The 25,370-nt window shown below is 50.8% G+C and overlaps 1 protein-coding gene across 1 annotated transcript; it reads right to left on the bottom strand.

Moving 5' to 3' along the window:
• Positions 1-3,146: 3,146 nt before the first annotated feature.
• Csrp1 (cysteine and glycine rich protein 1) lies at positions 3,147-24,080 on the bottom strand. The gene is made up of 6 exons (XM_038349152.1): positions 23,964-24,080; positions 14,047-14,159; positions 9,560-9,728; positions 8,177-8,306; positions 4,809-4,902; positions 3,147-4,354 (listed from the first exon to the last, which is right to left on the bottom strand). Exons 2-6 carry the CDS (start codon positions 14,156-14,158, stop codon positions 4,278-4,280), a joined length of 582 nt encoding a protein of 193 aa, XP_038205080.1. The 5' UTR covers position 14,159; positions 23,964-24,080; the 3' UTR covers positions 3,147-4,277.
• Between the last annotated feature and the right edge of the window lie 1,290 nt (positions 24,081-25,370).

The raw sequence follows: 25,370 nt of genomic DNA on the forward strand, positions 1-25,370 counted from the left end.
GGGTACCACACTCAACTCCAAGTGCTTCTGAATGCATCAGATAAGAAAGCATCCAAATTAGGATTCATGAACATCAACTGTTACTATAGTTCAAGCTCACTGCTCCTCCAAGGCTACCCTCTCAGCTCCCAACACATGAAAGCTTTCTTACAGGCAGTGCTGATCGGGCACTGCAGGGTAAGAGTGAGTCTGGGCCCATGGCAGTTTTTCTGACAGTGCCAATCAGTTACTGCAGGGTAGGGGTGAGACCTGGGCCAGTGGGGTCTATGTAGATCCCCCTCTGTCATTTGACCTTGAACTAGTTCCCAAATTGTTCCCTTGTTCCTGGCTTTAGCTTAATCATTCATCAATGATTTGTCTCATAAGGTTATTGAAGGCCTTTGATCGTTGAATAGCCTGTGGTATAGAATAAGCCAGAAATGACAAGCTATCCAAAAGAAGGAGGCCCTAGGGAGTCTAGGGGTCTTTCCCAGAATGGTTCAACTTTGACACATCCAAGTATCTCAAGTGCCTAGATTTGGGGTTCTCCTTCTTCTTCTTCTTCTTCTTCTTCTTCTTCTTCTTCTTCTTCTTCTTCTTCTTCTTCTTCTTCTTCCTCCTCCTCCTCCTCCTCCTCTTCCTCCTCCTCCTCCTCCTCCTCCCCCTCCTCCTCCCCCTCCTCCTTCTTCTGAGGTTTGAACCCATAGCCTCACACATGCTATGTAAGTACTCTGCCACTGAACTATACTCTCAGGCCCTGAAAACATCTCTTCCTCAACTAATGAAATGAACTCTCGAGGCATCCAGGGCCCTCTCTCCGGAACCACTGAAAAGATGGGGTGAAAGGGAGCGAGGCAGACTAGAGGGCCGCTGTTTTCAAATCTTTACAGGCTGTCCCGGGAGAAGTTTAGACCTGGTCTCATGGGCTCTAGAAAACAGAAACAGATAGTTCAAACACGCCCTCTCCAGTGGTTACTCTGGTTGGAAGCAGCCCCAGTAGCTCCCGTGACCACTAGTCCTCGGGTGAGTGAGCTGCTGGGTAGAGGCCTCCCTTGCTGCAAGGCTACCGTAGGCTTCAGCACACCTGACAGTGAGTGCTAACATCTCGGGCACCTTTAAAATACAGATTCCCAGGCCCCACCCCAACCCAATCAAAATCTCTAGGGTGGATCTGGGATCCATTTTAACAGCTCCCCACCCCCACAATGGTTCTCATAACAGGAATGTGTGTTTGGAGGCGGGACCATCTACGGATTGGTTGCAAGGGTCCTTGCTCTGTTTCTCTAACCAACCCTTACCAAGGTCTAGGGATTCTGGAGATTGTAGCTTCATTAGGTTTCTGTTCTTCCCAAAGAATGTACTCTTCATCTGGGCATTAAACAGGTGTTCCAGATCAAACACACACACACACACACACACACACACACACATGTAATTACACATACCACTATATATATATATATATATATATATATATATATATATATATATATATATATATATATTTTGTAGCAAGATTGGTCTTGAACTCACTTTCTTCCTGCCTCAACCACCAAACATATTATCCCTCATTTCTGTAGTCTGGCTCTCCCGGAAGCCACCCTCTCAGATGACCAGTGGTCATGGAGGAAGCATGGAGGTGTTGGGCCTGCCTTCCTTAGGAACAGGGAGCTTTCTCCCAAGCACCCTAAAGGCCCAGAGCACTCCTGCATCTGGGCGTCCTTCTCTCGCCATTCTTTCCCCCTAGAGCATTCTGGACCACGCCTTGAATGGACACAAAGGGCTCTGCCTACTTCTCTCATTTGGGTCATTCTCACGGTTTGGCAGGCCACGGGTCACTCAACTATTAGCGCACAACTCCTTCCAGGAAGATGTTATCCTTGGAGATTAGATACCCGCGCAGAAGCAACGGGTCAACACCCGCAGCAGAAAGGGAGTAGCTAACAAAAATATAATAAAATAAAAGTAAATAAACAAAAAGAGAAAGGGAGTGGCTGCCTTTTGCCTTGACCTCACAGCGCCACCTGGTGTTTGCCGGCACAGAGCAAGCTCGGCGCCTGCGGATCCCCACCTCTCCCACGTCCCACGCAAGCAGATCACGCAGCTCCAGAGAAATGACCCTCAATGCTTCATGGCCTGGCTGCCTATGCATTACAGCCTTCCTATGGTACCCGGGCTTTATCTCAGAGTTCGTGTTGCCCCTTCGGCACTGCGTGGCTATGGGAGCAAGAACGAGTACCAGACCCAGCCTGATGGTAACGTGCTGGTCTGAGGAGACGCGCCCGTGCAGCCAGCAGAGGGCAGCCGGTCTCCACCTTTGGACCCCAAAGTTGCCCATCCTGGGACTCCTGTGGGCCCCGCCCAGGGGCGCAGGACCCATTTGTATTTATGGAATGAACCATTGTCCCTGAGACCCTCCCGAAGGTATTGACCCCTGTGTGAGAGCTGTCAATCTTTGACCTCCAGGTGTTGGACCTGTGTTCCTTTGCATTTTCCTATCCTCTGTTCCATTGGTGTAGGTCCCACGAGGAGCATTGCTGGCCTGCCTTATCTGGCTAATACAAGCAAAAGCAACTACTGTTTAAATTCTACTCGTTGTTTTCAAAAAGTTAGTGTGAGCTCATTTTCATGGACTGACACAGAAGGTGGCTCTGAGCTATGGTAGGTGCGCCTAAGATAAGCAGCTCTGCAATCCTTCAGACAAGCCTACTTCTCAAGCCCGATCTTCCTTGTTCCTGGATGTGGGGCCCTAACAGGGAAGCAGACCACCAGCTGTGCACCCCCCTTGTACCCCAACTCTTCCCGGAGGAAGTGAGATTTCTGGAGTTGACACAGAAAGTTCCTCTGGCCAAGTTTCTCTTTACAAGGGGCTTTCCAAGTTGAAGTGCTGAGCACATTGTTGGGTTCTAACTGAGCCTCTCAAAAACCAAGTCCATAAAATTCCCATGGCCTGAGGTGGGGTGGAGGGCAATCAGGGCAAGGCAGTGGCGTTGGGTTGTTTGGTTCCCTTAGAACGGATACTACAAAGTAAGCAGACCTTAGGAAGCTCTTTGAGTGAATCCTCTCTGATCCATCTCCACCAGGCCTGCTGCAATTGTTCTCCTCTGATTCCTGACCTGAATCCAAGGTCCAGGCAGGGCCCCACAGCCAGAAGATGGACACCAAAGTTCTGTTCTAAACTGCTTTATTGACCAGATGAGAAATTAGCTTCTGCACAGCCCATGCCTACAGCTCCTGCAGCAAATACCTGCAGATAGCATTGTCCCTTCAGTCCCTGGGAGCATCCAGGCCCAGCCCTTCCCCTTCCTCCCTCTGTACCTGACCTTGGGGCCTGGAAGCTAGTGAAGGTCGCTAAGAGAAGGGTGGGATGGAAGAGGTGGGGTCTGGGTCTGAGTTGAAGGGAGGCAGGGGGAAAGGGTGTTACAAGAAGGCAAGCTACCTCGGTCTCCCTCCACATTAGAGGAACTGTTGGGAGCGGCGAGAACAAAGCACTACCCTGGGCTATGCTGGCACAGAGAGAAACTGTCCATCCCAGACATCAGACCCAGGGTTAAGACCAGAACTGACCACTCGCTTATAGTCCATGATAAATGTGAATGCATGTTCAAAGTATTTCATTAGGATCTCCCCTTCCCCATCAAACAGGGAACTCGATGTCAGGCAACATCCAGACTGTGGGGTCCTCTGACCTGGGTGGTTCTCCATTCCCAAGTGGGATAATACGCATTCCACATTCAAAAGCAAGAGCCCAGAGAAAGAGCTCCTTGCTGTGGTCACAACCCTGTCTGCACCTCTCTGCCTCCCATGGGGACTCCCCAAATCGAGAAGCCTTGGATTTATTATGAAGGGCACTAAGAAGCTCAGCTTCCTTCCTAGATGAGACTCTCTTGGAATCCAATAAACTGTTGCCTTCCCCAGGCCAATCCTGGCCCTGCCTCCCTCCGGCCAGGTCTGCTGCTTAGCTCCTCTGGGCTCCAAAGATGTGGTTACAGGTGTCCTGGCCAGGAGACGTTTGGTCTGTGGGGGTGAAGTGTAGGGAGAGGAACCTGTTCTCTCTAAAGGGGTGACAGATGTCTCCTAAAGGTGGTGATATCAAATGTCAGGCAGAAGGAAGCCCTTAGTGGGGTAGGAGCTCAGGCAGACCCCCTAAACCAAAAGAAGCCATATACCCAAGTCCAACATTAGTGCTGTGTGCCAGGGCTGAGTGAGAGAGAGATTCTTGGAGGTGTTCAAGGCTTCTGGGCAGGGACTGATGACAAAAAGCACAGAAGTAGGCAGGGTAGACAGGCAAGGGCGGCTCACTCTGAGTGGACCAAGGCACCAGCTCCTTGCCCAAAGCCAAAACCTTTGGGCCCAAAGTTTTTAGCATAGCATCCTGCAGAGAGAAAAGAAGAGAAGGGTAAGGAGGTGTTCCTGTCCCCATAGCAGCTCCTCCTGCCACTCCTTGGCCTGGTCTCGAGAGAAGGACCTGGTCCTCCTCCCCATCCCCGTTGAACCCCTAGCCTCAATAGTGAGGACCCATTTCCCCTTCATTGCAAAGATGAATGAATCATTTGCTGTAAAACACTGGACAGGTAGGTATTAGGATCCTAGGCCTATGTCCTATGGCCTTTGTCCTATGACCCTTGTACCTGTCCTTTGTTCCTTCTGACTCTGGCCAAGTCCCATTCTCCCTCTGGTCTGGTTTCCCTATCTGTGTCATGAAGGGGTTGCTCTGGCTCTTGGAACGGATGGCAAGGAGCTGGTTCGTTTGGTTAGTGACATCACAGTCACTTGGTCTCCTGCCTCCTCCAGCCTTCTCCTCTTCAAAGAAAAGTGGAAGTACCTACCTTTGCAGTAGATCTCCCCATCCTTGTCCGCCAGGGTGGTCGACTCAAGGCCTTTGCCACATTTGGCACATCGGAAGCAGGACTTATGCCAGGACTAGGAAAGAAAGGAAACAGTTAACATCCTGGAAGTGACTTAGGCAGTCCACTGTAGTCCAATAGCTTGCCATAGTGGGCAGACATTTTGCAAGTCAGGTAGGAGTAGGGGAGTAGCTAGGAGAATGTGGCCCAGACACAAAGGAAACAGACCAGGGACCAAGCACACCCTAGTAGCAGGCCACCAAGAAGTGTTACAATGGCTTGCTGCTTGGCAGTTCCAGCTGCACCAACCATGGAAGGGGTCACAGCCCACTCAGGTAGCTACAACCCCCACAGGCTTCCAAACAAGCCTTCTCCACACCATTTTGCCGGTAAAACTGGTAAGGCTCTGGCTTTGTCTTGGCACTGCCGCATGTGACTTGATCAGCTGCCCTGATGTCCCCAGGAGACCCCTCTGTTTATCTTGCAGAGCAGAGGTGAGGATTTAATGAGAAAATGGCTGGTGCACAGCCACAGAATGGGTATTTATCCCTGTGCAGGGTATTTATCACTGGACCAGCGCAGCCTCTGAAGTTCTAAAACTTGGTGCCTCGGTTCTGCTCTCAGAGCGTAGTGGGTTCTTATTCCCTTTGCTAGCCGGCTGCCAGAGTTGAATGACATCCTCAGGGCCAGTGCTCACATGGCGCCAGGCATGGAGGAAGCCCTGAGTGAAATTTGTATGATTTTTGAAAGGGGAATGAGTCTGTCACATAAAAGGGCCACAGAAGGCCCTTTGTGATTGCAAGAGGTGACTTAAGGCACCACAGGGGCAAAGAGCTTCCCAAAAGAGGAAGGACTCACACACGGCTACATAGCATCAACAATACAACTCAACAACAAGCTCCCATCAGCAGCAGCTGAACAAGCTAAGGTGTTATATACACAGAGAAGACTGGCACCATTCAACAGGGATAGCAAACAATACTATGAAGGACAGTGACTTCCTCAGTGTAACCACCAACACTCAGGCTGGAGGGTAAGACAAGCAGATCTCCTGGTCACTGGACCTCACCCAAGAGCTCCTGATGTGCCCAAGAGACAGCAGCAGTGATCCTCAGGGAGCTGAGACAGGTGGACGAATGAGCTTAATTCTCCTCGGTGCTCTGTGCAAACCTCTTTGTACCCAGGCTGTCACCCAGAGTTTTCATACTTTCAGCCACTCTCAATATAAGCGCAGTATCTCTCCTCATTCACACAACACTGAAAGGCCCTCTTTGCTCCTTATGTTTCTTAAGGGGGTTTCTTCCTCCGTTTTCCTTTAAACTCAAAATATTCTTATTCTAATCCTCAGTACAATCTTTATTTTTTTAATATTTATGATTTTTATTATATGGTGCTCTATCTGCAGGTACACGTGCAGGCCAGAAGAGGGCATCAGATCCCATTATAGAACGCTGTGAACCATGCTGGGAATAGAACTCATGACCTCCAGCTGGAAGAGCAGCCAGTGCTCTTAACCACTGAGCCATCTCTCCAGTACGCCACCGCCCACCCCCACCCCAGCACAATCTTTTTTTTTTTTTTTTTTGGTTTTTCGAGACAGGGTTTCTCTGTAGCTTTGGAGCCTGTCCTGGAACTAGCTCTTGTAGATCAGGCTGGCCTCGAACTCACAGAGATCCGCCTGCCTCTGCCTCCCGAGTGCTGGGATTAAAGGCGTGCGCCACCGCCGCCCGGCCCCAGCACAATCTTAACTTTACCCTTATGCCATGGAAATAAGGATTCCTGGGTATTTCTTTAGTAATTTCTTATTCCCATGGGCAAAGGGGGAAAACTGACTTGTGATAGTAATGTCTCCTCTTTTTTCCTTCCTTTTGGGGGTTCAGTCTGGGATTACAAGCATGTGTGGCCATGACTGACTCCTGCTTTCATAACATTTAAGCCACAGCTTTGCCTGTTAGACATGTATAACCTCACGTAATCTTCGAACCATTTTGTTTGTCAGGGACCATCACTCCTTGGCCCACATTACGCGTAACTATTGCTTAGGAAGGCTGAACTGGTCCCAGTGCACAGGAGTAAATGGTAAAACCACGATTCAAGCAGGTTACCTAGGTCCCAGGCAGTTCATCGTCCTAGTGGCACTAACAACCCTTCCTGTCTTTGCAAGTGTGGAAATGTTTCCAAAGGGGTTAAGTGACCCATAGTAAAGTCAACAGTAGTAAGAGCCAGGGCTTCAGAATCAGGCAAACCTGGCTGAGCTCCTGGCTCGCTTCCTAGCTAGATGATATGGGCAGGTCATTCATTCCTCTGGCTCTCGTTTTCTTGGCCTCTGTGTTAGAGATAACCTCAGCAGCAATGAAGGGGCTACCATGGTCCAGATTTGACCCACATGTTAGTTCCCATTCCATCACTCCTGAACTCCATTCTTCAAGATCAAAGAGCAGTCAAAGTCATGGCTCAAACCAAAAAGAGCTGGCCATGGGCTCTGGGCATCATGGAACTATTGGTTTGCTGTGTGACCATGGTTAAATTGCTCATCCAGCCCAGGCCTCAGGTGAGGATCCACAAGCCTTCTCTGGCCACACTGCTTGAGGGCCATGTGCTGTGATCTGCTGACTGTTAGTCTAAGACTGCAAACCCCCAGGGCTCTCCTGCTCTTTCCCACCAAGAACTGCACATCAAGGAAATGATTGCTGGGCTGTTCGGACAGTTGGTTGGTTAGGGTGATTCTCATTAGGCACCCCTGACTATCAGAATACCATTGGAGGGTAGTCATGGCATTTATAAATGGTGTGGAAAAAACTTTCCAGTAGGCTAGCTAGTAGGCCCTACCAGGAGAATCTCTGTCCTCAGGGTTACAGGAGTGAGTTTCTGGCAGAACACATCCCATGAAACCAAATGTATATTCCAAGATGGTTTGTAAATATTTCTAGACCAAAACTCCTAAATCTGATTAAAGCTGTGACTCTTCTTCTTCGAAAGAGACACACTCTTAGAAAACCCAGCCATGTAATCTTAGGGGGTGGGCCCTTCAATACCCATCTATATTCTTAGGCTCTAGCCCTCAACTCTAGAGTACCAGATCTCGGAACCCTGGGTACGCATCTTAGCGATGCCCTACAAACTGACCAATCTGCCACATTGAGGATAATACAGTTCGTGGGTTAGGTGAGCTCCCCCTGGGGTCTGGAACAAGCAACCCACAGGGACAAGGATATTCAGTTTCTGGAAGGAAGCAAAGTCCTGTGCTCGGGCTGCTGCCCTAAGAGGAGCTGGAATCGTCGATTGTAAAGCTCTAATTCAGAAGCACACCTCCCTTTCGCCTTCCTTACGCCCGCCCGGGAGCATCTTACCTTGCCGGCACCAATCACTTTCTCCGCAGCATAGACTGCCTGGCTGCATCGGGGACAGCGCTCAGAGCCACCAATCTTCTGGGCAAACTTGGATGCATTGGGGTTGGTGGTGGGCCTATGTCCGGGGGCCCTACATGCAGAAGTACATATAGTGAGACGAATGATACCTCAGGGGCAAAACCCTCTCGCCTCTTGCCCAGGATGGGGCCACCACAGCTAAAGCCACCATGACCTCTGAAATCCCAAAACTCAGCTTAATATCAAAACAACACATTTTCCTCATCACCTACTTAAAGGCCCTAGAATCATTTAACACATCGTTTGTTAAGAATCCCCCCTCAGCCCCTCATTTCTGCAGCTGGTCTATTATTAGATTCTTTCCAGGAGAAATCTGCTGACAGGCCCCATTAGGGCAATGACCTTGGCTCAAATTTGGTAACTCTTCATCATTCCATCCACTTCCCCATTCCTAAGACAATGGCCAGGCTGCCAGCTACTCAGCAGCTCAGAGGCAAGAGATGACCGAGGTGAAGGTCGGGAGACCCAGTGACACCCTGAGGCAAGTCCCAGGAAAGGAAACTACTTCCCCTTAGCAGGGGTGAAGGGTGGTGGGGCTCTGACAGTCCTCTGTGCTTTCAATTATAAAATGAAGAAATTGAACTATATGACTCTTGGGGCCCCTTCCGGCTCTAGGATGAATGTCCCAAGTTGATCCTCAGCTGCCCCACAAAGAGAGCTGCTGTGTGACTTCCTTTCATTTATTTTCATTTTATTATTTGTTCATATTTTTGTTTGATTTTGGTGTGTGTGTACGTGTGTGTGCATATGCGTACTTGTGTGCATGTTCATGAGTGTGTCCATGTAATGAACTTGCATGTGTGTGTTCATACATGTGAAGGCCAGAGGCCAGCATTAGGTCTCCTCTTCCATCACTTATTTTTTGAGACAGGTCTCTCAATGATTTGGCTATAATAGCTGACCAATAAGTCCCAGGTATCCCCCTGTCTCCACCTCCTCAACACTGGGGCTATAAGTGCACATTGCCAGTACCCAACTTTTACGTGGGTACTAGAGGTTAAACTCAGGTTCTCACGTTTATGTGCCAAGGGCTTTATCCACTGAGCCATTTCTTCCCTGCCTGGTTTTTGGTTTGTTTGTTTGTTTCTGATAGTCTTTATTTGTAGCTCAGATTGACCTTGAACTCAAGGTCTGCCAGGTTCAGCCTCCTCTCTAGGAGGACAGGCATGGGCCACCACACACAGCTCTCTCTTTTAAACCAACAGCTTCCCAGACTTCCCACTGCTTAGCCAAAAGTGGTTCATTGGTGTCCATCTCAGGAACAGGGTGAGAACTCAAGAAAAGGTAGAGAGATCTTGTACTCACTCCTCATGCTTGATGCCCAGAGACTCCCCCTTGTCCATACTCAGGGTTCCTGCGCCCTGCCCGAAGCCATAGCCTTTTGGCCCATACTTCTTGCCATAACAAGACTTGCAATAGATCTCTTCTCCATGCACGGCCACAGTGGTGCTGTCCAGATTCTTCTTGCAGACCACTGAGGAGGAGACAGGGGAATGGTGAGATGTAACTCTCGGGGGCCTCCCGAGGGGCTTATGCAGAAAAGGAGACCAGTGGGGTGAGAAAGTGGCTGGCTTCCAGGAATCTAGGGGTGCTTCTCTCAGACCTCTATACCCTGGTACCTATCCAAGTCTCACTGCACCCCAAGGTTCAGAAGCCACAGCCTAGGCAGACTGTAAGCCGCAGAATACCAGATGAAGTTTTACATTCTGCCTAATACAGAGATCATGAGTCCAATCAGAAAGGAAACAGAAGGGCAGGGAGGAGAGCAGGGTTTTCCTGCCTCCAGAAGGGGCATTTAAAAAAAACACATCTGGGCGTGTCATTACAATAGTACGCAGGTGAAGTAATGCACCCCGAAGAGAAATGGAACAAGGATCAGACACCCAGCATGGTGGGTTGTGAGATGAGATCCAAGTCATGGTAACCAGAACTCGATCTGTAGTTTTCAGTCTTAGAAGCCACTGAGAAGAGGGGCTGCATCCAGTGGAGGAATGGCCTGGGTCACAGGGTAGGAGAGGCAGGGATGCAGTGCGCTAGAGAAACTTCAAGCCTCCTTCATGTTTCTGTTGCTCTCATGATGAGCTGTGCCAGAAACCAGCATACAAGGGGAGAGTCTGGACTCAGATCCCAGCTCCCCATTCCATCCGGGTGGCTGGGACAAACTGTTTTGCCTTTCATTTATGAGCGTGGATAATCACATCTGCCCTAAAAGGAAGTTAGGACAACCAAGGGGAAGCTTAGCTATGACATACTAGCTCAGCACCCTGTGCACCAGGGTTCATAATAAATGTCAGCCACTCTTTCTAGCACTGCACACGGGGCATACCAGGGGTGAGAGAGCACCTGCTCCATCTTCCTACCTCGAATTCAGTCTGCCCAACTGGACTGCACCCTAAATACCTAAAACACCTCCTGTGAAGCCAGAAGCCTGCCAACACCACGGAAGTGACCATTCGTTACAACTTGCCATTCTCCTGCCTTTGAAGGTCCAACACTCCTCCAGTTCTCTCCAAGCCCCAGGTTGGGGACTCCAGTCTAAATAAGGACCCTCTTGTCCAGCCCTTGAGATCCCTACCTCGTTCCAGCACTCTCAGGCACCCAAATATGGAGCCTCCCACCACCTCCCCTGGGGCTTGGCTCTGGGAAGAACACTAAGGCAGAGAAATACAGGCCAAGGCTCCAACATTCCCTTCTAGGGCGGGAAGTCAGGAACCAGCCTCAGAGGGAACTGCTTCCCTTAGACCTACTTTGAACTGGGAATTCCAAACTTGGGAGGGAAGGAAGAAAATAGAGATAAGAGCCCAGAAGAGAAGGCCTTTTGTGGCTGGTGTCTCTAGCAAAGGATGAGGAACTTGACTCGGGAGACCCCAGGGCCTACAAGCCCACACCCTATAGGTGGCTCCCTGGCACACTGGTCAAGACCTCCTGCTCCTTCCTTCTTTGGTTTTCTCAGAGGTACAGTCCCCGCCCACTGTAACTCCAGCATAGCCTCCAGCTCCACCCAAGTGATAATAGTAGGGGACTCAGCTCACTTGTGGGGTCTCTCACAAAAGCTTGGTCAAGGGAAATTTTTGATATATCCTTCATTCAAGGAAGGCCTAAATAAATGTCTGCTAAACCAGGTTAAGCAAAACAGAAACAAAACAAAAACCCTAGATCAGTCAGTATATTCGTTCAGAAACTGTTTCCAGATGTTACCTGGCTCCAAGGGGCCGTGTGATGCTCTTTGGGAATATGGAAAAGAGGCACCCACTCACCACACCCAAAGATGGAGCATGGCTCTGCCTCTGGAAGGAAAACGAAAACCTACAATAAACCCACTCAGGGTCACTGAGTCTTCCAGAAGCAAGGCCAAGTCAGATTCCAGCTCTGATTTCCAGTCCTGGTTTGCAGCCAGGCTAGGGCTCCTCTAGAGAGGCAGAAAGTGAAAACTGACTCAGCCTGGGGGTCAGAGAGTGTCTGAGGCTTCTCCAAGTTTCCCTCGTGCCCAGACTCTGGGGCACAGCTTAGGGCCCACCAGCAGGCTTCCGTACCATTGTCCACCAGTGCAGAGCCAAGACAAACAGGACTTTCTTGTCCGCAGAATGGCTGCTCAGCCCAGCTCACCCCAGAAAGGAGCTGGTTACCACTCACAGTTGGGCATACCACCTCAGCAGGAGGCTCTCACTGGACTTGAACTCAAGCTGTGTTTATTGCCCACTTGACGTCTAGTGAGAAGAGGCTTCTCTACTGCATTGAGGGGGCAGAGTGGAAAAGAGGACAGGCTTACTACTGCAGGCCTCTACCTCAGTGCAAACCCAGGAAGATGTGGTCTCTCTCTTATCTTTCCTATTGTGTAATCCCGGCTTCCTCATACTGATCCTAGACCTCCAGAAACGTGTATACGGTGACAAACTGAGTTGATGCACAGCCAAGGACTGGAATTAATAGACCTCCTTTGTCTCTTCCTGAGGAGAAAAAGCCCTTTGATTCTATGGGTCACCATAAATACTATGAATTTCAATCAACCACTTGACTGGAAGGGGAACGATGCTCCTCCCGTTCCTGGCCAAATCTCTAGTGAGATCCTATCATAGGCCATGCTGTTCAGGGGTACTAGGGGTAAGATGGTGGGGATAACACCCCAGCATGCCTGGACAGCACAGGGTTCCTAGTCAGCTGGAGATGACACCCAGGAATTGCACAGACCCAAGACGCCAGCGGCACAACCATGGCCTAGACTCTAGGGTCTAGAGTGACAGCTGCAGAGCAGGCCCTCCCTAGTCTCATTTTCTGCCATTGCTTCTAATCCCTGACGCCCCCTCACACCCTGCCCCAGACTCTGCTCCTTCCTTCCTGGACCACCCCCTGAATTCCTGACCTCCATCCACGCCTGACCAGAAGTTAGTCCTCCACATCAGGACTTCAGCCAGAGTTCTGGACACAGCTATAGCTGGTCCCTTTCAGTCAGTGATTAAGCAACATTGGAGAGCAGAGAGGGGCCTTGCAGACTCTGACGTCCAGACCCCTTCCCAGCTGGCACCAAGCTGTCTCTTAGTCCCTCTGGAAGGAAAAAAAAAAACGTTAAAAAGCCCTTACATGATGAGCTGCTGTGGACCAGCTGCGGCTGTCAACAGCCTCCTCAGCAGGCTGGAAGCCAGCAGAGCTCCACAAAAGCTTGTCATCTCCTCATTTATCACGTGAGCTCAGGGACTGGCACTCCGGGACTGCTGGGCAGTGTGGGGACCCTGCCGCCCTGTGCTGGGTGGCCTCAGGCTGGCATCAGGTAAACATGTAACACATGAGCCAGCTGGACCCCAATCCAGATCAAACCACGGGGGAGCAAAAGGGTGCAGAACTCCTGACTGATCTCATGGAGCGGGAGGTAATGGCCTTCATTTCCTGTAGCTCTCAGGAGGGCTGGGACGCCAACTCCCCGTGTCCCACCCTCTTCCTGTGGAGCTCTTATCAATGAGCGCGCGGGAGTTTGTGTATTTACTGAACACACATACTTCTTGAAGGGCTTGTTTTACCAACTTTTTCGTTTCAGTTCTCACAGTTAACCCTATGCAGTATTGAACCTGTCCATCGTCTCACAAACAATAGAAATAGCAATCCCTGCCCTAATCAGATAACTAAGGCATCCTACTGTCTGCCATCCGGCCTGTCTCCCAGGAAACAGCTGCTAGGGTTGGTTCTCTCTTTAATGCACACGTCTGCTCTGACCACAAAAAGCAAGTCATTTAGGAATTGAGGAGCGTTTCTCCAAGTCGCCACTTTCAGTACACATCACCGGACCCAGGTACAGAGGGAGCGGGAGTGGAAACCAGGGGACACACTCTGCTGAGAAGAGGCAAGGGAGAGGGTTAACTTCCTCCTCTCTTTGACCTTAGGGTTGTGGCCTCTCTTACCTAACAAGGAGTAACCTGAAGATTAGTGTGACTTTGGGTTGACACTGTCTTTCTCAGCAATGCTAGGACAGTGGCAGGAACAAAGAGAGTGGAAAGTTTCCCTGAGTGAGCCCTTCCAGCTTGGCTCTCAGCCCTGCCCCACCCCACCCCCACACACCCCTGCCACCCCCACCAGCACTGGCCGGTTCACCCCTTGGAAAACAGCTTCTGAAAGGGAACAAAGAGGCCCTTAAGTGCTCCCCTCCCCAGCTGCGCTTCAGCCAAATGTCAAGCTGTTTACATCCCCAGGGACCAGTTCCCTGGGGTGTCGACAGGCCCAGCTTGCGGTGGCGGGGGAGGGGGGAATGGGACACAAGCCTCTCCAGGTCCCTGGTGGCAACAGCAGGCCTTGGTGGTACTCACTGCATAGGAAGCAGGATTTATGGAAGCTATTGCCCTCACATTGGACCTCCTCGGCAAAGTACACCGTCTTCTGGCACACCCCGCATCTCTTGCCACCTCCCCAGTTTGGCATTCTGGAAAAGAACACAAAAGCAAGAATGAGGCATGGAGATGAGAACAGACTCCCCAGGGCAGGGAGCCCTCCAAGGGGAGGATCAGTCCTGGGAGCATATTTCCGGCTTGTTTGGCTTGTTCTTAAGACCCCTGTTCTTTTTTTAAAAAATATTTATTTCTTTATTATGCATACAATATTTTGTCTGTGTGTATGTCTGCAGGCCAGAAGAGGGCATCAGACCACATTACAGATGGTTGTGAGCCACCATGTGGTTGCCGGGAATTGAACTCAGGACCTTTGGAAGAGCAGGCAATGCTCTTAACCACTGAGCCATCTCTCCAGCCCAAATGTATGTGTGGGGGAGGGTCCGCTCCTCCTACCTCATCATTCACTGGGGAGCTGCTGTGTGTTGGCCCTATGCTTGGCACCCTATACAACAAGATCACAAGAGACAAGGTTCACAAAGAACATGCAGGAGCAGTGCAAGCGAGCTAGCTAGTGGCAGGTGTCACCAGGGCTCATTACAAAGAACGACACCTGAGGGGCAGATCAAGCGGGGTTTGTAAATCTTAAACCAGTGCACAGTTCACCAGAAGAGAAAACTCATATTATCAAGGGAAGAGCATAGGGGTGGAAGGAAAGTACCCCAGATAGGTGTAAGAAGGGACATCACAATCCATTGTCCCAGAGCCATCAGTTCCAACAGTGGAAGGGACAGAGTGAGGTCCCTGGGGAGTGCAAAAGCACTGGGCAGTGCTCTTTCTCCTGACCCACAGAAGCCTCCTTTGTATTAGTTATTCTTTGAACCACACACATAGGCATTATGCATTCTCTTGTATGTAACATAGGTGATGGGCAAGGGTTGAGTTGGGCATGGTGATCTAAGCCTGAGATGCCAACATGTAAAAGGCAGAGACGAATTCGAGGCCAGCCTGAGCCTCACTCTAGAGCAGCACTCTAGAGATGGAGACAGGAAGATCATAAATACAACACCAGCTTCGGATATGGGGTGGGTTTGAAGCTAGTCTGGGCTACATAGACTGTATCTCAACAAGAGAAAACTAAAATAAACAAAAGGGTTTAAAACAACACAAGAGACTGGCACACAGGGCACTGTCTTCTTAGCGCTATGTCAGGTTGGCAGCACCGCCTGCCTATGCCTGAAGAGCGCTGGAATTAGGAAAGGCATTGGCCCAGCCTAGGACTCTGACGGTGATTCCAAGCAGGCATGTAGGACCAACAACGTGAAGATGTTCAGGTGTTGGTTCTGAGCTGTGGTCCATATGCCAGACTATTCAGTCCAGTTTTGATCCTGCCACTCACTCGCTGTATGACCCTGGACAAGGGGCTTGGACTTCACAGACCTTGGTTTCTGCATCTTGAAAATGGGGCTGAAAATAAAAGTTCTTCATGGACTGTTTCTGGGGACTAGAGTAGTGTGGGTTGCCAAGGGCCCAGCACACAGTGAGTCCTCCGTGACTAATATAACAGAAGCCCGAGACTGTGGAACAGCTGACAGAACTTGCCAGGGACACAGGGGGTACATGCGGCAGGGATGAGGAGGACATCAACATCCTCAGCTGATGATCTGCTTCTTTCCTGTCACCCGACAAATAAGCCGTAGAAGGAGCAGATGACACCAGTAGCTCCTTTGACAGAGGGCTACAGAAGGAATGCGAGCTCTTCAAGGCTGTCATGGGGGACACACATGGGGATGAGGGAAGCTGAGGGCTTTGTGCATGGACACAGGGTGCTAGGGAAGGAAAAGGATGGGAGCCGCAGGAGTTTGATGTTCAAGAGCCAGAGAAGACTAATGAAAACGTACCCCCAAATCTGTATCATGGAGTCCTCACACCCTGCATAACTGACAAACAGGCGCACACATGGAGTCCCCACATCCTGCATAACTCCTAACACACAGGCACACACATGGTGTCCCCACACCCCAAGTAACTGACACACAGGCACACACATGGTATCCCCACACCCCGAGTAACTGACACACAGGCGCACACATGGTATCCCCACACCCCGAGTAACTGACACACAGGCGCACACATGGTATCCCCACACCCCGAGTAACTGACACACAGGCGCACACATGGTATCCCCATACTCTGCATAACTCCTAACACACAGGCACACACATGGAGTCCCCACACCCTGAGTAACTGACACACAGGCACACACATGGTGTCCCCACACCCTGAGTAACTGACACACAGGCACACACATGGTGTCCAGTGAGCAGTTGAGGAATAGGTGAACTTAAGGCTCCAGATGAGTCCAGGTCCTCTGTTCATATGTAGCTCTGAAGCACCTGGGACCTAGAAGTGGGACCCAGTAAACGTGCACAGGCTGAGACACCAACCTATAGGAATGGTGTTGGTGATGCTGACTATCTGGTTAGGGAGACCAAACACTGCTGCATCAAAAGGAGCAAAGGTTTGTTGGGGCAGAAGAGAAAGATGCATTTTCACCCCCTTCTCCTGAAAGTTGGGGTTCTATCTAGCCTCAGTCTCCTATATTCTTCCCTATCTATTGTCACCTCCTTGCAGAGACTCCCACATATCTGGGGCCCTGCCTTTCTTCCTGGTCTAGCCTCAGCTAACTTCAGATGAGCCTCTGTAGGCCCACAGACGGGTGCCTCCATTTGCAAACGAACCATCTGAACTCACAGCCTCCTTTGGACTGTTTTTTCCTGACTTCTGCGTTTTGCTGGTGGTGACATCACCACGCTCCATGTTTATAAATGAGCAAAAGTGGGGCCCCTCACTTTTCCCAAGTTGTGTCCCATCCGCTCCCCATGGCTAACTCACTCACCGCAGTGCTGTATACCGTGCCCTTTAGGATCCCCTGGCATCTCACCCGGCTCCTCCACCTGCCTGGCTGCCTTACACCCATGACCACCCCTGCTGTGGCAGTCACTAGTTCCAAGTTCATCCATGACATGCGGCCTGGGCCAAACCCAGTCAGCCAAAGTTATTGTTTGGTTACTTGTGAGACCACAGGGAGAAGAATTCCTGGGGGCTCTGGAAGAGAAAGTGATCCTGTCTTCTGAGAGAGCTTCTCAGGGGTAAGTGCCCTTCACCACCACCCTAAGAGACAGGAGCAAGGGGCAAGTGAGTCCAAAGAACTGAGAGATTAAGTAAGCTGAGTCTTGAATGACATCTTTAAACAATCGGTTTAAGCCAAATCTATAGCGCAGGGTGATTCTGAGTGCCAGTTACACAAACAACCAACTCTCTCTCCATTGTTTAAGCCACTTGACAGTCACATCATTGGTATTCAGAGTGGTCCTGACATTTTCTACTCCATCCCCACCCAGCAGCTTCCAGCTTTCTTACAGAACAGCGCCTGACAACAGAAACCAACGATGCCCCTGACACCAGACATCAGAACACTGCCCATGGCCTTGCAGATCTCAGCTTGGCCGGAGCTGGTTCCCCTCACCTCACAGACAGAAGCTGTCAGTTTCGCCCTTGTTCAACCCTCTGAGTGCCCAGTTCAACCTAACGTGAAGAAAACCTCAGACCATGCCTTTGTGAAGAACTGGAATGGAGGAGAGACTGGGGGCAGAGGCTGGGAAGCGCAGTCCCAGAGGGCTGAGGAGAGGCTAGGGGGGAATGGGGCTGGGTGCGCTGTGTCCCCAGAGAAGATCTGGGGAGACTATCTCTTGCTGAACACACCTACTTTCCTTCATCAGGGTCCTGGGCTGACCTCAGCTCCATGGACTCACACATCCTGCAGGCAGATTCTCTACCTTTCCCGGGCCATCCCAACCTCTCATGACCCCTTCAACCCCTTTCTGTCCTGAGGACTCCAGGCTTTCACTGCACTAGCTGAACCAGGGCTAGGCTGCAAACCCATGCAAGGGAAGGGCATTTCAACAAGAAGAGCACACAAGTCACTGTCTAATTGTTAGTCATCTCCCCTCCTTCCCGGCTCTGGGACCCCAAGTTCTGTTCAGGCAGCTCTCCTCTGAGGAATAGACTAGAGGCCCAGTTTTCGGATAAGGAAAACCAGGTTCAGAGTGGTTGGCCAACCTGCTTATAGCACCACAGCTGTAGGAGGGGGATCTGGATTCTAACAGAGGCCCAAGCATTTCTGTCCTCTGGGACCCCAGTCATCAGGCTGTGGGGAGAGCATGTTTAAGGGTGGCTGCATGGGGTTGACATGCAGTTCATCAAGATAGGGTCTCCTTCCTGTGTAACCCCCTACAGCGGTAGAGGACAGACATGCTCATGTCCCTAGGGACACCCCTAAGGGAGGCACAGTCTCTTAGCCACGTGGTGGGAAGCCGTTCCAGGCAGTGTTTTGTTCAGACATAAAGCCCTTCTCCCGCTGGGGAAGACCCACAACTCCCATACAGACATCCCCTTGTTCTTCCTGGCTCTGAGTCAGGGGCTGTATCCAGCAGGGCTCTGGGGAATCAGGGCCATGGGCGGGGCAAGGGGCTAAAGACGAGGACCTGTCAGTGCGTGGGGTTGGCTCAGGGTGTCCCTTGGCTGGGTCATTCCTTGACTGGGAACCTGGTTGGAACCCCAGGCTTGGAGAAGGAAAGGAGAAACAATGCCTACTCAGGAAGCATGCTCTACACTCTCTGCCCAGATGAGGACCCCCTCAGGGGACCCTGAGTGTGAAGAGTCCCAGCTGGAGGGATCTGTGGCCACCTCCTTCCAGTGGGAGGCCCCTCACCCCACCTCCTCCTTTCTGCCCAGCCTCTTCTTGTCAACAGCCAAATTCTGCCTGTGTGGGGAAGCTAGATTGCCTTAAAAGGAAGGCTGTTTCTTAGTCTGCTGAGGGCTTAGAGGGATGTGAGGTTCATTCTCAATCGCCTTCCCAGTTCTGGGGGACTGAAGACCTGTGGGAAGCTGTTCCTAGCGCTTAGGAAACTGGAGCTGGGGTTAAATAGCGCAGGGTACCTCTTCCTGGCCTAGTGGGCACTATTTTGCTCTCAACTTCATTTGTTTAGCCCTAAAATGGAGCACTCCCCATATTATGATGATTGAATAAGAATGTGGAAAAGGGATAGTGTATTACAGAGGGCATGCCTCTGGTTGCCACCTACAGCTTAGCCCAGATGTGGAGCCAAATGGCCGACTTCCCTTCCCTTCCCTTCCCTTCCCTCCCTCCCTCTCTCCCTCCCTCCCTCCCTCCCTCCCTTCCTTCAGTCCTTCCTTCCTTCCCTGCTGATCCACATCTGGAAGAAGCAAGACTTGAGAAGCAACAGGCCAAATAGAAATCAGGAACTCCTGAGCTGTCTGCCGGCCCAGCTAATGAGTCTGGGACTAGCTCTTTCCATAGAGTTTAGTTCCCCAGTTCCATCAGAGGCCTGCAATTTCCAGCAGAGAAGACAGGGACCTGTGTCTTACATCAGACTTTCTGGTATGTGGCTCTGAGCAAACTAATCATTGCTGCTGGGCAAAGTAGCACATGGGAAGCACTTGGGAAGTAGAGGCAGGAGGATTAGTGTTGAGATCCAGACCAGCCTGGCCTTGCTACCGCGTTCTAGGACATCTTAGGGCTTCTTCACAAGACTATCTGAAAACAACAACTTACTACTATTGTCTAGAATCGTGTTATCCACAGTGGGTTCATTCAGAGAGTCCTGCTTCCTTTGGGACTGTAGTCTCTGTTCGGTTGACCTACTTAACTATCTTGATAATCTCAACAGAGAATAAAATCTGAATTTTCGGTTGAGTGGCAGAGCATCTCCCATCAGCTGTTTACTTGAAATGTCAAGATCCTCAGAGCTAACCAGAGGCTGGAAGGCAATGGCTGTCCTCTTTAGACACAGTTAACTCAAGTCTACTGCTCTGACTCATTGTCCCATTCCCAGCTCTACAGAGATTCCGTCGTGAAAGGCTGCAAGATGGTGACCCTTATAGCAGTAGAGGAAGGAGTTGGCATAGGGTATATCAACAGAGGTGAGAGATTCAGCTGGTCATATTTCAGGTCAGAAGTATCACCTGGGCTCTAAGCCTGCCAGCCACCTATGCCCAGATGAGGGCCTCCCTCATCAAACACTTGACAAGTCACCTCACGTCTTTCTCCAATGGAAAAACCCTATCTCTCCGGCTCCTTAATCCCTTGTTCCCTCCAGCAAAAGAGAGATTGTGACAGGCTCAGGGCACACGTCCCCACCTTCTTAGTCGGGTAGAGACCTGTTAGGTGTTTATCTGGGTCAAAAGAAGCTGCTAGAAGTTCTTTGAGCTCTTTGGAACCTGCCAGGTAAACAAGAGTATTGTCATTCTTTCCAGCCTGCAGCTGTCCCTTCCATGTCCCCAAGCTCAGAGAACAGCCAGGGACAGAACCAGAGGGAAGGCGGGGCAAGTTCAGAGCCCACAGAGCCTGCATCTTAGAGGTGACATCTGAGCACCCAAGGAGCAGACCTACCCTGAAGACAAAGGTCCCCAGTAGAAAGGGGACACCCCAAAAATGAGCTCAGTCTCAGCTTTACAAGTCCCCCAAAAAGTGATTTCATTAGACCTTTGCATAGCGCTCACCTCTGAGAAGTCGGTCAACCCTCACTAAGCTGCCATTACCCAGGTCTCAGGTCCCCCAGGACGTGACTGTAATTGAGTGTTCAAGCTCTTCCCCCAACTCTGTGTACCCCCACCCTGCTCTCTACCCTTGGAGTTCAGAAATCTGACTGCCATATGTGCAGATGGAAACAGGGACCCATGACGAGGTGCATACTCTACTGTTGAGCTACATCCAGCCGCAGACTTCCTTAAGTATTTCATAATGAGTACAGGAAACCTTATAATTATGGTATGATCAAATCGAATTTACTTTTGTCTGGAGTGATGTTGAGAGCGGAGACAGTTGGTTGTGATGCTTTTGATTAATTTTTAAAAGAGGAAAACAAATGATCACGTAGGCCTTATAAACACATTGCAGGCAGCTGACCTCTCAGGAAGATCTAGCCCAGGCCTCCCTGTCTGCAGAATACCCAGACCCCCTGGGGTGGGAACCTCCTTGTCTGCTGGGCTGCTTTCCAGCCGTGAGCCTTCTATTTCTTCCTCAGACTCAGCCAGCTTGACTTTGGGAAGCACTGGAAATACCAGAGTCTGGAGACATTGGCTGCCTCGTATTTACACACTTTACCATACATGGGAATTACTCTACACTGACGTCAGGCAAATTCCTGGGGAGCTGCGTAGTCCAAGCCACGTCATTACCATATAAAATTCTGACAAGGAAAAACAGCAGGCAAGGCTCCTGTTGGGACTCAAGCTGCTGCTACCTTTCATTCCTCAGGCAGCAGCTCTTGGTAGGGGGTGGGGGGTTCCCCACTCTGGCTGCCTCTTTTTTTCCTTCCTGAAAACATGATTCCAATACACAGACCTATAGTAGGTGGGATGAAAGCACATCTGGGAAGTGACACGTGGGGCTCCCTGTGCCCTCAGCCACCCAGCAGTGTGAAAACCTAGAGGTCAGCCATTCTAACCACGTCCCCTTCCATGCCGCAGTCACTGAGGCCCTATCTGCTTTCAAGTAGCTGTCACCATAGCGCATCTTACACAGCTAATGACTCCCATTTCCTTAGGTGACCTGGAATGAGGAACCGTGAAGTAGCAAAGAAAAGCAGCGGCTGCTGGAGCAGTCGGCCTGTGTTTGAGCAGCAGCTCCTTGGGAGACCAGCTGCAGTCTTGAGATAGTCTCTAGCACTGCTGAACCTTCCCATGTGCAGAAATAGCCAGCATCTGAGACAGCCCAGGTGAGGGATCTAGCTCCGGCTGGCAAGCAGCAGGCACAGACACTTGCGTGCTGTACTCTTAAGGAAAGACAATCAGTTTGGTGCCTCTGAGCATTTGCCAATGTGCCTGCATGATGCCAAAGAGCTGAAAAGGGAAGGGGACTCTGCAACTAGCATCTCTTGGGGCTTAATGCATGCCTCCTTCAGGAGACCCACAGGGAATAAAAACTTGTGACCACTACTGTCAGGGGAGAGCCAGTTGGTGATTGATCCACGACTACACATATTCCATTCATTCATTTAGTCTTTGACAGTCGACTGATTTTTTTTTTTGAGATAGAGCTCCAATAAGTAGCCCAGGCTGGCCCTTAACTTGTGATCCTCCTGCAGTCATCTTCCAAGTCCTAGGATTACAAACACGTGCCCCCATAGCCAGCTTCAATCACCCAGTGTTGTATTACCATCAGTCAAATGCAAACACTACCCTCTCAGCCTGTAACTCAGACCCAGGAAGAACTGACTGGCTCTAGAACACCTGGGCCAAGATGCTGACGCTAGGACAGACCAGAGGCAGTTTTTCCACATTTTCTTAGCAGGGTAGTCACAGAGCAAGAGACCCTCCCTAAGCCCTCAGCCTCAAGGACAGTTGTCCCCTCCACCACCTCAGGCCAACACCACACCCTCTGCAGGATAAACTTCCTTCCCTGTCTGTCTGTCCCACCCCGGATATCCTTGACCAGGCAAAGGGTTTCTGTGTAGTGCCAGCTGGGTCCTCCAAGGGAACGGTAAACGCGGGCTAGGGAGTGCTTAAGCCAGCATCTCCCCAACAAAGTGGCCTGGGCTCCTAAGTAGAGAGCCGGGGAGAGAAGCAGAAGCATAGAGGAAGCTTTACACCCAGTCCTGAAGGAAATCCCCAACCAATCTCTGAGGTAATGAATAGGCTGCTGGCGGCTCCAGTCAACAGAGCTTCTGCAAGGAACTCTGAAGCAAGAGGAGAGCAGGGTGTTACAGACGTGTGTGTGTGTGTGTGTGTGTGTGTGTGTGTGTGTGTGTGATATTCTCCAAATACTGGCCCAGAAGGAAACCGAGCTGTCACTTGTCCAAGTTCGTCTGTGTACTGTCAAATCCAAGTCAAAACTCGGTTTGTTTGCCTTTCGGATACCCTGTCATCAAGATTCTAGAGTGCTTCTCAGGCTAAGCATTCACAAGGCAAGTGGACACCCTGTACGTACTATGATGGTAACCAAGTGCAGAGAGTGCAGAGCCCTCTCAGTGTGGGGAGGGGCTGTCCATTCATTCACCCCAAGAAGCAGGAAGTGGGTGGGATGGCTCTGACTTCATGTCATAGCTCACAGTCTAGACCTCTGCTCTGATGGATCACAGCAGCACAGCACCAGAAACGTGCAGAATTTACCCAGGCCTGTGCCGCTTGGATGAAACACCTGCCTGTTAACAGCTTGCTGGGTGGCACTGCCAACTTGCTTAAATGTTGCTCATTCTCTGGAGACCTTTCTGGTCCCCAGCTTTCAAGAAACAGTCACTGTTGGCTCTTTGAGATCTCAGCATCCAGTCCTCACCCAGCACCAAGACTTGGGCAGGGAGGTGCAAGGTGTCTGCTTCCATCTGGTTCTTTCAGGAAGGAGAAAGTCCATACCTGTGCTCTATGGCCACCAAGCCAGATGCTGCTCCCTCCCACTCACGGGGACTTTCTCCCAGGAAAAGAGTGAGGGAAGGGGTGGCACGGATGTCCTCATCCCTCAGCCTTACGATGAGTGTTAGTGGCCCACAGAATTGCCAATTGTTCTGCAGGACCTGCAGTCGGTGGGAGAGGCGGGGGAGCCAGGTTACCCTGGGTCTAGGGCACGCGAAAACCAGCTGCTCTGGAAGTCCCGGAATGGGGACGAGATCCAGAGTTTTCAGGAAAGGGAAGCAATGCCGGGCTAACTACGGCCACATCTTACCACCTCCTTCCTGGTGTCACTTTTCCTACAAACTTTTCTTGCAAGCGACAGGACTGCGGCGGGACGCGATAGACCAATGGGTGCAGGGTGCATCCCAGGCACTCGGGTAACCGGCAGCAGCGGGAACCCGAGGCAAGCGATGCGGGTGCGCACTCACCTGGCAGTTGATGGGAGGCACACGCGTGACAGCACTCCGGGAAGCCGTGGCTGGCTGCCGACGGCGCGCCCGTTTTGTTTCCCCCCTCCGGAAGGCGTTTCCCGCCCCACGCCAACCAGTAAGCTTTGCACACTGCACTACAACAGGGCTGATGTCACAGCGCAAAGCCCCGGGAAGCTGTCCCCTCCCCCCCGAAAGCCCGGAGCCCGGGCGTGGCCGGAGCCCTAGCTGTGGCGGTCTCTGGGGGAAAGGTTTTACTTGGGGGCTGGGGCCGGGGTTTACGGGTTCCTGATCTGCCTGTCACGTGGAAAAGCAGAGATGTGACCTGAGAGTTCAGACCGGAGATAAACTTGGAACCCCTAGGGAAGAGAGCGAGGGTCCTTAAATTTTTGTGACCTGATGGCACATCAGAGTAAGACAAGCAGTGTGGTCCTGCTTCTTCCAGTGACTGACTTCCCCCAGACAGCTGATTTCAGGTTCATCTATAAAAGGAGAATGTGCCACCGGGGTGTGGTGGGGAGGGGGGAGGGTGGATGAGATCTTATAAGACCCGAGGTCTTTTGCTGTGCCGCCCTCCTCCAGCTCTGGGCTCTTTTCCCCTCAGCTTTTCCCATCTCTCTGCTAAGTACAAGAGATCATTCTACCAGCCCCATAAGCATCAGCTCTTAAGAGTACCTTTCTCTGGGCTCCTAACCTACAGTAATATGACAGACACAGGTTCAGGCCACCAGAAGCTGCCTCCGAGGTGGTACCTGGCCCAACTGTTCCCACTCACAGTGCGCCTGCCCGGAAACCCAATGCTGGCGGCGGGCTGCTGCTTCTGGGCCCGGTGTGTGGCAGGAAGCAGAGCAAGTTTAAACTTTAAAAGGAAGGACCGTTTTTCCCTAGCGGTGCAGACAGTGCCAAGCAAGAAGCATGATGTTTTCCTTAGGACTAACTACATGAAGAATCTGAAACAAAAACTATGTTCTCAGTAACAGAGAAGAAAGTAGGGGCTGGGGTGGGGGATTAGCACCTCAAGGGAAATTCTGCTCTGTTCTGGAGAATAATAATTATCATCATTTGTTGTTGCTTTGTAAATTTGTTTTGTTTTGTTTGAGACTGAGTCTTACTGTGTCACTCTGGCTAGCCTGGAATAATTCACTGTGTAGATCAGGATAGCCTTGAACTCACAGAGATTCCCCTCCCTTTCTTCTCAAGTGCTAGGATTAGAGGACTAGTTTTTATTGTTATTATCATTGTTATTATATAATTTATTCACTATATTTCTAAGACCAAAGGGACTTGGACTGGCATTGAAGGTCGAATTACTTTATTCTCACCAAGTGCTTGCTGCGTTGGAAAATAAGCCACACTCAGATTTCAGAATGACCTTACATGCTGTGTAGGTATGCCTGTTTAGACCTT

Source organism: Arvicola amphibius, chromosome 12, assembly GCF_903992535.2.
Source record: "Arvicola amphibius chromosome 12, mArvAmp1.2, whole genome shotgun sequence".
Lineage (NCBI taxonomy): Eukaryota > Metazoa > Chordata > Mammalia > Rodentia > Cricetidae > Arvicola > Arvicola amphibius.

Excerpts from the sequence above, each read along its gene's own strand:
- Csrp1 (XM_038349152.1), bottom strand. The coding sequence starts at position 14,158 with ATGCCAAACTGGGGAGGTGGCAAGAGATGCGGGGTGTGCCAGAAGACG. Across the intron at positions 9,729-14,046 it reads TAAATCCTGCTTCCTATGCA|TGGTCTGCAAGAAGAATCTG; the intron begins GTGAGTACCACC and ends TCTCCTCCTCAG. Across the intron at positions 4,355-4,808 it reads TGGGGAGATCTACTGCAAAG|GATGCTATGCTAAAAACTTT; the intron begins GTAGGTACTTCC and ends TTCTCTCTGCAG.